The following is a 14541-nucleotide window of genomic DNA, read 5'->3' as shown; positions in this document are numbered from 1 at the left end:
TTTATCCTTGACGTCTCTTTCTCTCTTACTCCTGCCCAGTCTTTCAACGAATCCTGTCGACCTCGTCTTCAGAATCCATCTTGAATCCAACCACTTCACACCAACACCCAACACTACAGTTTTTGTTCAAGCCGTTGTCATCTGGACTCTTGCGGGGCATTCCTGATGATTTCCCTGCCTCCATTAGTGCCTCCTCAGAGTCAATTTTCCACACGGTTGGCCAAAGTGATCCTTTTTAAAATCTGAGCACATCGTTCCTGTCTTGGTGGCTTTGCATCACACCTAGAGTAGAATCCAGAGACCTCCAGGGCCTTGAGTGGCCTGTCTCCAACTGCCTGTCTGTCCTGATGGCTTCTTGCTACCGCCTTTGTTCCTTGTGCTCCAGCCACACCAGCCTTCTTGCTGTTTCTTGAATATAAGGAAGCCCCCACCCCAAGGCCCTTACATCAGATTCCACAGAGCCCACTCCCTCATTTGTCTGTGTCTGTGTTCAAATATCAGTGGTCAAGAGGGCACCTGACCTCCCTTTCGAAAATCACAGCCCTGTCACTTCCCAATCCTCCCTCTTCTTCATTTTGTTTTTTTTCTTCTCTTCTTCATTTTCTTTTTTCTTTTTTTTTTTTCTTCTTCATTTTCTTAATAGCATTTACCACTATCCAATTTTAGACATCAGTTTAATCTTTTTTTTCCCATTAGAATAAGTTCTCGGGCAGCCCCGGAGGCCCAGGGGTTTAGCGCCACTTTCAACCTGGGGTGTGATCCTGGAGACCCGGGATCGAGTCCCACGTCAGGCTCCCTGCATGGAGCCTGCTTCTCCCTCTGCCTGTGTCTCTGCCTCTCTCTGTGTGTCTGTCGTGAATAAATAAAATCTTAAAAAAAAAAAAAAGAATGCAAGTTCTGTGTGAGCAGGAACTTCTACTTGCTGCTACATGCCCAACATGTAAAACCATGTGTTGTCTACATAATAGATGCTCAATAAATAGTTGTTGATTTAAAAAAAAAAAGTGTGGTACTTGAGAGCTGAAGGGCTTTGAGAGGCTGACCCATATGGCCCCTCATTGCCCAGATGGAAAAACAAAACAAAACAAAACAAAAACCCGAGAGAGACAAAGAAGCTTGGCTGGGATCCCATAGTAAACAGCACCAGGTAGAACTCAGGCCTGCAAACACCTATGTTTGGTGTTACACGGATGTCCCTTTCTGTACAGCCTACAAAGCTAAGAATGGCTTGCACATTGTTAAATGTTGAGGAAAAAGAAGAATACTATTTTGTGACACACGAAAAATAAATGAATTTTTAATTTCAATGTCTGTAAAAATAAATTTTTCCTGGATCATAGCCATGTCCACTCACATACAGAGTGGCTATTTTCCCACCACAGTGATAGAATGGCGTGCAGTGAGTATTGTCAGTTCCTCATCACATCTTTTGGGATAGAGACCTGGCTATCCATACCATCTCTGCACTGAAAAAAAATCATACGGGTACGGATTCAATGTCCTCCTGTGCACAGGAGGAGACTAAGACCCAGAGAGCTTTGGCATCAGGTATGCTCTGAGTTAGACTCATAGCTCCAGCTGTGTGAGCAGATGAATAAGGACTCACTTCAAGTGACAAATACTACTCCAGCTACCTTATGGTAGGAATTTACTTGGCTTACATAACCAAAAAGTCCAAGTGTTCGATACAGTCAGAAATCGATCTCTCGATTTCATCTGGGTTGGTTCATTCTCAAGCAGGCTCTCCCTAGTGGTCTCTGGAGAGAGACTTGAATCCCAGGTATAAAAAACAGATCTGTCAGAATTTATCCCGGGATGTGGGACTATATCTTCCTAATGCATTTGGTCTTACTTGGCTAGGAGTCCTAATTACACAGAATGGCATTTTGTTTTTAATATGTCCTGTGATCTTTGTAAGCTAGAAATAGAATTTAAAATTTAGCCATAAAAAATCAAATTAAGTTTTCCTCTTCTAAAAGCAGCTCTCTCCCCATTGAGAAGCTTTCTGGTGGGCGACCTCATCAAAAGGAAAGTTATTCATTCAGGTATGTGCTGAGCATCTGCCACGTGCCAGGGGTGGCGGGTGTGAGATGGGAAGGCACAATCTCTCCCCCCCCTTTTTTTTTTAACATTAATGCAAGTTTTATTCAAGAGATAATATTGAAGAACTGAGTTTTTAACGAAGGTAAGATTTACCAGTTTTCCACTCTGTAGTAAGAAGTGGAACTGGGGGGATCCCTGGGTGGCGCAGCGGTTTGGCACCTGCCTTTGGCCCAGGGCACGATCCTGGAGACCCGGGATCGAATCCCACGTCGGGCTCCCGGTGCATGGAGCCTGCTTCTCCCTCTACCTGTGTCTCTGCCTCTCTCTCTCTCTCTCTCTCTCTGTGTGTGTGTGTGTGACTATCATAAAAAAATAAAAATTATAAAAAATAAAGTGGAACTGGGGACCATTTGCAACACATAAATAAACTCTACCTTTACATTTCTGAATAAAGCTGTATTCACTTCTGAGAGAGAGCCATTTAACTTTTGCTGATAAGGCTTTGTGACCATTTTCCAGAGAAAGCAATACCTGAGCTGAGTGCTGCAGGATGTTTAAACACAAGCCAGGCAAAAGGTTTAGAAAAATGCAGGAGGGGGTGCCTGGGTGGCTCAGTCAGTTAAGCATCTGCCTTCGGCTCAAGTCATGATCCTCAAGTCATGGAATCGAGCCCCACATCTGGCTCCTCACTCATTGGAGGGCCTGCTTTTCCCTCTCCCTCAGCCTGAGCTCACCCTGCTTGTGTGCTCTCTCTCTGTTGTCTCTCTGTCTCTCTCTCTCACTGTCAAATAAATAAATAAAATCTTTAAAAAGAAAAAATAATCTTGGAGGAAGAGGAACAAAGCCTATTGAAGTGAGAGCTAATCATATGAGGAGTTAAGACACCTCTGAACCTCTGTACCCATAGGATAAGCCAGGTGTATGTGGCCTTCCACAATCTGTTCCCAAACACATTCTCCCCCTAACCAAAGCCAACTGCATGGACACCCCAAAGGTGATGCAATCTGCCAGACCTCCCATTGTCCTCGCTCAAGATGTTCCTTCTACCTGGGAAGTCCCTTCTCACCCGCACCCCACTCGTCAAACAGACATCTTCCTGCTCATCCTCACTGTCCCCAAGGCAGTTAGTTGTCTTTCTGCTTCTCAAACGTCCAATTCTGTTTTAGCTTATATCACTGTATGTCCGACAGAAATACAAATGATAAGATTTACATGTTTGTATACTTTTTAAAATTATTTAAGTTTTTTATCATTCAAAAATCACTCTCAGGGCAGCCCGGGTGGCTCAGCGGTTTGGCGCCTGCCTTCAGCCCAGGGCGTGAGGCTGGGATCGAGTCCCACGTCGGGCTCCCTGCATGGAGCCTGCTTCTCCCTCTGCCTGTGTCTCTGCCTCTCTCTCTCTCTCTCTCTCTCTCTGTGTGTGTGTGTGTCTCTCATTAATAACTAAATAAAATCTTTTAAAAAAAATCACTCTCACTGAAAATAAGATTAGCCTCAGGGACAAGTTGCTTTCCCCTGAAAACAAAAAGCAAACAAATCAACTCTCTTCTGTATGTGGAATTAATCCTCAAGGCTATAAAAATCTCAGCTCCCATGGCTTCAGCTGCCATCCCTGCACTGATGTATCCGAGGTTCCCTTCTGCAGCTCCAGCCTGTCTTCTGAGCCAGACCTAACATCCAGTTCATTCTAGGCACCTCCACCATACTCCCCTGGCATGTTAAATCCAATCTAAGTTCCTTATTCTCCTTTGCCCAGTCACTCCCATGTTCCATGCCATGAGGAAGAACATCATAAGTAAAAAATGAGAAAACCCTGAGTTATCTTCGACATTATTTGCCACTCCCCTACTCCTCACATCCTGTCTTCTAAACGATCAATTTTACATATTAGTTATATATGATGTTGTATAGACGCATATAATACATAAAATACATGTATTATATATAACATATATAATATGGTTCTGCATAACATCATATATATTGTATGTATAGTTATAAATATATATATGATCCTTTATAACATAATAACGGGACATACAACAATTATCTCTTCATTATATTTCTTCTTTCTTCTATCCTCCTTGTCCTTGCAACTGCCTCCTCACCTCACCCTTAGATAATTGCAATATATTCAGGACTCAGTGCAGTGAAGGATATAGCCCCTTCAGATCTGTCCTCAAGCCACTGCTTCAATCATCTTTCCAAGCCCTCAATTTGACCATGTCATCTTCATTGTCAAAAGCCTTTGAGGGACACTCACAGTTTGTATGTTAAAGGCATCTAGCCCTTTGAGGACTTCCCACTTAATAAGAGCTTTCTGTGCCCTCGTGACACTCACTGGGTGACCACATGCTTGCTGGATGCCAGGCCAGTGCCAAACTTTTAACTTGGAGATGTATCTTGGTCTTCTTTTTTTTTTTTTTTAAGGATTTTATTTATTTATTCATAGAGACACAGAGATTGAGAGAGAGAGAGGCAGAGACACAGGCTGGCTCCATACTGGGTGCTGGTTGTGAGCTCGATCCCCGGTCTCCGGGATCACGCCCTGGACTGAAGGCGGCGCTAAACCGCTGAGCCATCCATATCTTGGTTCTGGGCTCATCACAGCTCCTTTGGATTCTGTTAATGCCTCGTTTATGGTTGAGGAAAATGAGGCTCATGGAGCTCGTCACTTGCCTTAGGTCCCACAACCAGTGTGTAATAAAGTCAGGTATCAACTCAGGCTACCCAGTTCCAACCCCGGCATCCCTAGCCACCATCCCAGACTGCATCTGCAGAACCAGGATGCTGCTTGCTGTACAGTTCGGCTGGCAGACGCAAAGCTTTCCAGATGAATGCAAACTCCTCACCTGGCACTCAGCCCTCCACAGTCTAGTTCCTTCTGCCCCCTCAGCTTCATCTAATGAACCATCCACTGGGCACCCAGAGTCCATCCTGACCCAGCTCCTCTCAGGCCTAGCCTGAGTCACAGTCACTCATCCTCTAGGACTTCACTCAAAGGTCACCTCCTCCAGGATACCTTTCCTGACACACCTGCCCTGTAAGCCTGGTGAAATGCCCCTCCTTCTGTGCCACCCACTGTGGAGCACCTGTCACGTTACACTGCAAATGCTGGCTGTCTTCTCTCCCAACAGACTGGGCTCCTCGTGGGCAGGGACCAGGATGGTTCATTCTGTGTTTGCAGCGCCTAGCCTGGCAAGGAGTAAATGCTTTATTATTGCCCTTTGTCCTGAATTCACATAGCAAATGTCAAAACTAGAAGGGGACTCTGGGTGACTGAGGTTTAGTTAATTGACCCTTCCAAGTTCACCCAGGCAGGAAGTGGCTGGGCTGAGACTGGCTTTGGGTTGATCTGACTCCAAGGCTAGTGCTCTTTCCATCACTTCCCCAGTGGTCTGATTCAGATGACACACACACATTTTACTAATGAGGACACTGAGGCCAGGGGAGGCAAACTCCTTGCCCAGGTCATGCAGTCCATACTCTTTCTGTGGTCTTTCCTCCTCTCAAACAGGAAATGCCCAGGAGGGTCACAAGGTAAGGACTGGGTCCCGAGCTGGGAAAGGGTGTACTGCCTGTGTCCCTTCCCATTGCTCATTTCCCATTTGTCAAACCTGAATGTTTAAATCTTGTATTTAGTATTTACTCTGAAATGACTTTCATCTAACTTCCCCGCCCCCCTTGCTCACCAATTTAGCTGTCAGAGTGAATAAATGTGAAGCTGGGTCTCTAGCCTCCCCTGGGCTCACATTACCTTCCTAGAATTACACCCCAGTGGGGCGGAACTGCTGCTGGGGGGGGGCACTCCCACGAATTATCCAGTTATTATTGAAGCTTCTTTTTAAACCCAAACCTTGGACCTAGACTTCAGTGAAGAATGGCAAAATTCACCTTGGAGGATGAAATGATCACATCCTGTTTAGTGACCAGGAGAAAGAATGAGATAAAGACTAGATCACATTGTACCCTATATGTGATGCTTATGATGTCATATATGCACGATGCCGATGACATTGTATATACAGATTCTGTATGACATTCTACATGGAAGGTGTTTATACAACGCCAGAAACCGAGGTGACACTTTACAAATATTAGTTTTTAATATATGGTTCATTGCTACATTGCTGAGAGATAATGTTGGAATCTCCATTCTGCAAGCGAGGACACTGGGGCTCAGAGAAGCTAAGTGACTTGCCCACAGTCTCCTGTAGGCAGAAATTTAGTATCCTGATGGAATGCACTGAATTTGCTGATCCTGATTTTCTCAAAGTCACTCATATATGGACTCTCCTTCCTGCTAGAGTCAGGAGTTGTTAGAAGAGAGATTTCATTTTTCAAAGTAAGTTCAGTCCTGTCTCCGTGGAGGTCAAGCAAATCTTGGATTGGAATAATGGCTCAGCAGCTCCTTCAGGTAAGTTATTCGAAGCATATTTGATCATTTGGTTGATTTATGCCCTGCCATCCCCCATTTAAAAAACTGATGTGGCGTCTAGTAGAATAATACCTGGAAGATGTAGCCGGTCCATCCTGTAAGATGGGAGCCCTTTGACATAGATCATTTGCTCAATTTTCACAAGGATAAGAAGTGGACTCTGTTGTCACACCCATCTCGCAGATGAGGAAGCTGAGGCTGAAGCAGGAACCGAACACCTTGTCTGGGGTTACGAGGTAATAAAAGCCAATGCTAAGACTGGCTCAAGAGTCTCTCACTATTGAGATTAACACCTCTTATTCCAATTTTGATTTCCTGCGTACTTAATCTGAACTCAGGAGTGGAACTGAGTAGTAGGTGAGAGTTTGGTTTCTGGAGTCTGAGTGCTACAGCCTGAGATGGGGCTCCTGCACATTTGTTTCCTCAACTACAAAATACATATAATAACAGGGGGATCTGGCTGGCTCAGTCAGAAGAGCACGCAACTCTTGATCTCCGTCGTGAGTTCGAGTCCCACATTAGGCATGGAGCCCACTTTTTAAAAATAAGTATAATAACATAACCTCCTTGTAGTGCTGCTGCAAAGGTTAAAGAGAATAATAGAGTAGTTGAGTTTACTCGGTGCAAAGAGATAACTAAGGGGGAGGCAATTATTCATCTGTGGTTATGTGGATGTTTAAGGGCGCATGTGTATGTGTGTGCGCATGTGTGTATATGCACACATCTCACTAGCTTTCACACGGCAATCATGCTCTTCAAATAAAGATTAAGATTCAGAGAGAAACTTCTCACTCTAAATATCTGGGTCCGAGAGCACTAAATCACTAGGTGGGAGTGGGAGATGGCATTGGATGGGGCTGGGGCTGATTCTGTGTATATTGGTGTCTATAAAGGAACAGTATTTGCATCTTTCAGGGAGACGGTTGTGGGTCTTTAGTATGACACCGGGGTGCAGATACCCTTGTCTGCTATTTGTGCCTGTGTGTGTGTTTGCATGATTGAGGCTGTAACTATCAAGAATCCTGTGCCTGCAGAGCTGTGTATACTGTTTCTGCCTATAAATGGTAATTTTTCTATCTGTAGGGATGTGTGGGCATATCTGTGGGTGTCTGAGTGGAGGACATGAGGTTTTACATGGGGTTGGAGCTCTGTAGGTATCTGTGCTCTCTTGAGTATACTCGTGAGTACAGGTGTAAAAACAGTTGTGTGGGGTGCACATCTGTAAATGAGGGCAATCAGGGGTTGTGATGATGGTAGGGGGTGAGGTGTTGTGATGTTTACCAGGTTGGATCTAAGTCTGAGTGTGCATATTTGTTTTTCAAAGATGATGTGTATTTACATGTGTGTCTCTAGGCTCAGTTTGTGTGTGGAGAAGGGGGCTGGAGGCTGTGAGTGTCCACTTGTGTGTGTATAATGCGGAGTCTTGGTGTGGGTAAGCCTCTGTATTTGAGTCTGAGGGGTGTGTGTGTCTGTGTGTGTGTGTGTGTGTGTGTGTGTGTGTGTTTAGGGGCTCTGTCCCCGAACCACAGGCCTGGGCTCCCCCTGCCTTCTCAACTTGTCTATCAGTAGAACCCTACAGAAGGTGAGGTGTGCGTTAGACCGGATGGCTCAGCAGATCCCAGAGGGAACCTGGATATCCCAGGCAATCCCTCCCGGGAGAATTGAGGGAGAGAACCGCCCGCCACCCCTACCAAGTAACTCCCCATCCCCCACCCAACCCAGTCCCATTCAGTCCTTAGGAGCCGGTACCCGCTCTGGTCGTGAGGGAGCAGAGGCATTTGTGCAGGTGTGTAGTGCGGATGCCTTGTGCTCCTGCTCCTGTAGATGATGTGAACAGGTAATCCCTGGCATCGCTGTGTACACAGGCGTGCCACGAGTGGGACCGCGTAAACAGAGTGTAGCCTGTGACTTCACGTGGGCTCCATCTCGGCCCAAGGTGTGACCGTGGGTTCCTCTTGTACCTGCGAGTGGGGCTGCGCCCTAGGGCTGTGGGTGCCCCCGAGGGAGGCGCGTCCGGGAGCTGAGCTGAGTGGAGGCAGGGGTGTTGGTGCCTTTGCGCGTCCGCTCGGAGTGTCTGTCAGCAGCTCCCAGGTTGCGTGTGTCTGTCTGTGTGTCTGTGTGTGTGTCTCTGGGTCGCTGCCTCGCTGTGTGTGTCTCGCTCTGCCTTGGCGGGGCGGGGATTGGTCACGCATGACTCATCTTGAACCGAGCGAGCGGGGCTCCAGTGGCAGGGGCGCCGCGGCAGCTGGAGGGGGAGGAGGACCAGGAGGAGGGAGAGGAGGAGGAGGAGGAGGAGGAGGAGGAGGAGGAGGAGGACTACCGGGAGGGGGAGGGGGAGGGGGAGGGGAGGAGGGGGCGGGGGCCTCTCCAAGTTTGTCGGGACCTTCTTGCGAGGCAGCGGCAGCAGCAGCCAGGCAGGCCGGGGCTGCTGCGCGCGGGCCGGGGCGGGGGCGGGGGCCGGGGCGGGGGCCGGGGCCGGGGCCGGGGCGGGGGCCGGGGGCCTGGGCTCTGCTGGGGCTCCTGCTTCAGGCTCTGCTCCCGCAGTGGCCGTGGCCCGGCTCCGCGCGGCTCTCCGCCGCCGCTTCCCGGCCCATGCATGTACTGGAAGCATGAGACCGCCGCCCCGGCGCTGCCCGAGGGCTCCCGGCTGCCGGCCGAGGGCGGCCCCGCCACCGACCAGGTGAGCGCGCGAGCGGCCCGGGCCGCAGCGGGGCAGGGGCCGGGCGGCCGCGGGGAGGAGGGGTCCGGGGTGCGCCCGCGAGGGTGTGCAAGTGAGTGTGTGAGCTCGCGCGGCTGCGGAGGGGGGTCGCGGAAAGCGGGAACACATTATGCAAATGCTGGAGGAATTTCTCAAAAAGCGATTTAGCAAAGACACAGGCGAATCAAGAGGAGGCGAGGCGGGTATTGTCCGTCTGAATAGGCGCTGATAGCGCGATGCGCCGGGGGTTGTGCTGGCGCAACGCTGAGAATCCCGACGCGGGGCCGGCCCCGGGCGCGCCGAGGGGCTGGCGGGTGCTTCTCCCTCTCCCTGGACGCCTCTTTCCTCTCTTCGGCCCCATCTCCCCCCGGGTCTCGCCCCCCGCTCTGCTCGGGGTTTCCCTCCCGCTGGCCCTCGAGGGGCGCCTGAATCCGCGTCAACCTCTCCGCATCAATCTGGCGGCGCTGGGCTGCCGAGCTGATGCTCCCCGCACCCGCACCCCGGGTTTTATTCTCCCCGGACGCCCCCCTCGTCTCCTTTTTCTTTTCTTTCCTTTCTTCCTTTCTCTCTCCCTTTTCTCCTTTTTGCATTTTGCGTCTAGAGGAGGAGAAGGGAGCGAGGAAGGAGAAGGGGGGGGTGTGGGTGGAGGGAGGAAAAATTCGATTTTTAATTACTACCATTAAAAAATCAAATTTGCAATTCTTTGGGCGGCCTGATGGATCTCACTGATTGACAGTTGGAATTGACACTCTGGCTACCTCTTATCTTGGGCATTCACGACAATTTCTAATTGCAGGTAGTTTGTGTGTGTGCGCGTGTGTTTTTTTTTTTTTTTTTCTTTTTCCCCCCCTCAGAGGCTTGGATTGCAAGGGAACTAAGCGATTACTTCAAGAGCCACGGGTTAAGTGCAGGGAGAGGGGGAGAGAGAGGGGAAAAAAAAAAATCCAATCCAAATTCAAATTGCTTCATTAGAGAGACACCGCTTTTGTGGGGAAGGGCTTTAAATGCCCACTACAAAGTTAAGACTCATTGTTCCGCGCCGGTTTATATAACAGGCGCGGGGAGGCGCTGGGCTCAGGCTGCGCGGAGCCAGTTCTGCAGCCGCCGCCGCCTGAGTTCCCTCCCCCTCCCCCAGGTGATGGCCCAGCCGGGGTCCGGCTGCAAAGCGACCACCCGCTGCCTTGAAGGGACCGCGCCGCCCGCCATGGTGAGTTTGCCGGGTCCTGCCTCCGCCCCCCGTCCCCCGGCTGCCCGGCCCCGGGACCTCGGCCGGCTTTCCCGCCCCGAACCGCTGCCCATGCGCCGGGGGCGACTGCGGGAAGGCGCCGCCCCTCTCTGAGCCTCCGTTTTCCCGCCCGGAAACGTAGACTTTAACTGTCCCCAGCACCCAGGACGCGCAGGTTCAAACTTTGGGCCGTCCCTTCCCCTCCGACAGGCCCTTCCATCCCCATCCCCATCCCCATCCCCATCCCCATCCCCATCCCCATCCCCATCCCCATCCCCATCCCCATCCCCATCCTGTAGCCCAGCAGCCCAGGGCGCGGCGCCTCGGGAGGATTTCGTTGCCGACTGATGCGCGGGGGCCCCAGGTCTGGCTCGGAGGCGGCAGCGGCGCTGCGCACCTGGCTGAGCGCGCATCTCAGCGTGCGGTGCTCCCTGTGTCCCCGGCTGCAGGCTCAGTCGGACGCCGAGGCCCTGGCGGGCGCTCTGGACAAGGACGAGGGTCGGGCCTCCCCCTGCACGCCCAGCACGCCATCCGTCTGCTCGCCGCCTTCCGCCGCTTCCTCCGTGCCGTCCGCCGGCAAGAACATCTGCTCCAGTTGTGGCCTCGAGATCCTGGACCGGTACCTGCTCAAGGTGAGGCGCGCGCGCGGGAGGTTGCCGCGTTGGCGGCGTGTGGGTCGCAGCCCTGAGCACCTCAAAGGCGGCGCCAGGTCCACCAAATTCCTAATCCTGGCTCAGCCGCTGCCTGACTGTGCAGTTTTGGGCAAATCTTAGAGCCTCTCTGTATCCCCACCACCACCACCCCCCACCCCGGCCGCCGGGTTTCCATCTGGAAAACGGGAAAAGTTTAATTCTAACTTCCTAAGCTCCCCTGCTACAGAAGAAAAGTAGGGAAGTCACACGCACGCACCTTTAGACCTCCAGCTACTGCGGCAGCAAACGGGCCCTGGGAGGCTGGGGCCCGGCCGGGAGAGAGGCCGGCTCTGAGCCGTCTTCTACCTCTGCCCCCTCCCCAGGTCAACAACCTCATCTGGCACGTGCGGTGCCTCGAGTGCTCCGTGTGTCGCACGTCGCTGAGGCAGCAGAACAGCTGCTACATCAAGAATAAGGAAATCTTCTGCAAGATGGACTACTTCAGGTAGGCTGCGGCCGCCGGGCCAGCAGTGTGGTGGCAGGCAGGCCGCCCGGCGCCACCGAGGATGCCTGCGATGCGCCAGGTCCCTGGCGATGGAGCCCGCCCGGGCGCACTCCCTGCGCGGCCCTCGGCTCGGCCTGCCCGGAACGAGGAGCTCCAGGCCGCGCGCTGGGGCCGGCACAGGTCGGGGGCCCCCGGGGCCCGCCCTCTGGTTCCTGCGGCGCACTCGGTTCTGGTCGCGGCTCTGGCTCCGTCTCTGGTCTTGCAGTGTCTGGCTCCAGTTCCGACATCAAGCGCCTCGGTCGAGCCCTGACATCCTAGATTCTGGCCCCAACCCGCTCAGATCCCAGCCGCAGTCTGCACCACCAGTGCACTCCAGCTCTGGGTTCCAACCCTACTCCGACTCCAGCAGTGCCGGCGTCTCTACCGGCCGGCCCTGACCTGGGCTCCAGCCTCCTGCACCGGCTCTGCCCTTGGCTCCTCCCTGGGTCCGGTCTGGTGAAGCCCCAAGCGTTAGCCTCGCAGCGATCAGATCCTGTCCCATAGCCAAGCACCTCGCCCTAAGCTCCAACCTCTCAGGCTCCGCCGCAACTCAGACCCCCGCGCCGTTCGCCGTTCGAGTGTCGCATTTCCAGTCTGGGGTCCTGCCCGGGTCCCAGGCGCCTGTTTCAGCCTCCATTCCGTCATCGTCTCCGTCCAGAGCTTCAGCCTCTTCGGGGTCCACGCTCTGACTCCGAGCTGCTGCGACAGGAAGGGGAGAGGGAGGGAGTCGGGCCCAGCAACCACGGCCCGGAGTAGGATTACCCTGGGCTGGGCTCTCCGCCCTGCAGAGCCTCTTCCTTGCACTTCTCCACAGCTGCCAGGCTCCCCCTCCGCAGCATCGCTGCCTCTCTGCCTCCTGCACCGGCTCCTAAACAGGGCTCCGGCCTGACCTTGTGTGTCCTGGAGTCGAGGTCAGGGGCACAGCAGGCCACAGGCCTGACACTGGTGGGAAGGGTGAACCTGACCTGAGGCCACGCCACCAGGCATACAGAGTCCAGAGAGTGGAGTGGGACCGGTTTCTGGAAGGGATGCTTGTTCCCAAGGGCTTTGTCAGGAAGTGGAGTAAGCTATTCCCCTATAACAGCCCCAAAACCCTCAGACATGCTTCTCACCCTTGCCTCTGCAGGGATCATGTCTTCAGCCTTTCTAGAAAGACCCCTGGCCCAGAAAGCTCCTGAGAGTCAAGGAAAGTGGTGGAAGGTAATGCCTGCCGCCTTGCCCCTGGCTTTGAGTCTCCTGGCCCTTGAAAAGAGAGGATCTTGAGTCTAGGGTGAAGCTTGCAGTGTTTGGGGCTGGAGTACTCTGGGGAAACCATAAGGAGCCTGGTTTCAGAAGTGGATTCTTCTTTTGTGTATGGATGTGAAAGACTGTGCACCTGGGATGTGAATGGAGAGATGGGGGTCTACCAGGTGGCCTGGGACTCAGCATGCAAGGAGTGTCTGTGTGTCTTGTGTTGTCTGGATCTGTGCAGTGGCACTGCAGGAATGTGTCACTGAACAAGCTCAGGGGTAGGAGGACAGCGTGTGTACTCCTTTATAACAAGTATTTGTCTTAGTTTATGTGTGTCAAGAGTGTGTATATCTCTGTGTGAATGTTGCGACTTTGTGTGTGTGTGCAAGGTAGTCGGAACAAGATTACATCTGGACAGGAGCCCAGAGGTGACAGGGTGGAAATTCTGAAATCCCATAATTCCTACTCCACTTCTTCTCTGAGGGGTCATTGAGGAGCCAAGGGTATGATCTGGATGTGGATTTGTGGATGTGGACCGCTACATGCGTGCGTCAGAGGGGGTTATCATTGTGTAGCGGGTATGTCTTTCTCCAGTGTTCCCTCTGACTATTGGCTGGCCAGGGCAGGAAGTAGAGGTTAAAGCCCCTGTCTTGCCACCTCCCTGTTCTATGCCTGCCTCCATTTGATTAAAAACAAAATAAAACAAAACAAACCAATAAGAAAAAAACTAAAACCAAGCCAACTGCTGTTTTAGGGGCTCATCACTAGCCAGGAACAGGGCTTCAGCCTGAGGAAACCAGCAGGATAATATCTCAACCTCTTTCTGCAGAGTAGGGCAGGGGGTAGACCCCTCTCCTGGCCCTCCTGGTGACGGTGGAGCTGGCAGCTTCCTCGCTGCTTCTCCAGCCTCACCTCATGCCCAGGTTGTACCGAGCCTCCTTGGATGCTGTGCTTTACTAGACTTTCAAGGATTCGTCAAAATTTAGATCCTGATCCCATTGTTCAGAGCCTCCACTGGCTCTGGAGTCCCGTTCGCCCCCCACCCCACCCTTCCCGCTGCCGTGGGGTGGAGGATGGGAAGTATAGCTATTGTGGGGATAGGCAGTAATTGGGCTCTATCTGGCCAACAATGAATCACTGTGTGACCTTGGGCAGGTGACTACATCTCTCTGCCCTCTATCTCCTACTTCCAGGGTTGTCTGTCTGAGATGCCAAGGAGACCAGTATAGGGAGGAGGGCTCAGTAGTCTCCCTAAATGGCAGGTGCTATGGATGCCTCTATTATCTCCACTGTCGCCCTTGGCAGAGTGGATGCTGGGCACAGTAAATCCCCTGATGGCATTTCCTCTGGCAGTTTGAGGAGCAGGGTTTGCCTGGAGGGATGGGCCAGGCCATTTCTGGTCAGCAGGTTCTGAGAGTTAGTCCTTTTCCAGTGACAAAAGCCCCAAAAGCAAAACTAAAACAGATTTTGGGTTAGGAAAATGGACAGGATAAAAGCTCATATTCCCTGGGATGAGGGAAGACTTGTGGCTTTCCTAATCATTTCTACCCCAGCCAGGTCTCCCTGCAGGCATAACCCATCCCTGGCAGTCCCACCTGTAACAAAAATAATAAAGTCCACAAAAAGGGAAAGAAAAAGCTTCAGAGTGTCAGGCGGGGATTATTGTCTGCTCTCAGCAGCAGCCCAGGCTCTAGGTCGCTGCCGCAAAGGAGCTTTTCCTGGGGAAAGCAT

General features: G+C 52.1%; 1 protein-coding gene across 5 annotated transcripts in view; it reads left to right on the top strand.

Moving 5' to 3' along the window:
- The first annotated feature begins 8975 nt into the window (after positions 1 to 8975).
- LHX6 (LIM homeobox 6) overlaps positions 8976 to 14541 on the top strand; it is a 37741-nt gene continuing 32175 nt past the window's right edge. The window contains exons 1-4 of one of the 5 annotated variants that reach the window (XM_077850542.1): positions 8976 to 9161; positions 10315 to 10386; positions 10854 to 11036; positions 11420 to 11541. In XM_077850542.1, coding sequence (XP_077706668.1) covers positions 9078 to 9161; positions 10315 to 10386; positions 10854 to 11036; positions 11420 to 11541 — 461 coding nt within the window. In that variant the 5' untranslated portion in view covers positions 8976 to 9077. Of the gene's footprint in view, positions 9162 to 9400; positions 9467 to 9909; positions 9976 to 10314; positions 10387 to 10853; positions 11037 to 11419; positions 11542 to 14541 lie in introns of those variants that run through there. The other 4 variants (XM_077850539.1, XM_077850541.1, XM_077850543.1 and 1 more) reach the window with 4 other exon arrangements.

The sequence above is a fragment of the Canis aureus genome, chromosome 16 (genome assembly GCF_053574225.1).
Source record: "Canis aureus isolate CA01 chromosome 16, VMU_Caureus_v.1.0, whole genome shotgun sequence".
In the NCBI taxonomy this organism is placed as follows: domain Eukaryota; kingdom Metazoa; phylum Chordata; class Mammalia; order Carnivora; family Canidae; genus Canis; species Canis aureus.
This window is presented reverse-complemented; position numbering and strand designations above follow the sequence as displayed.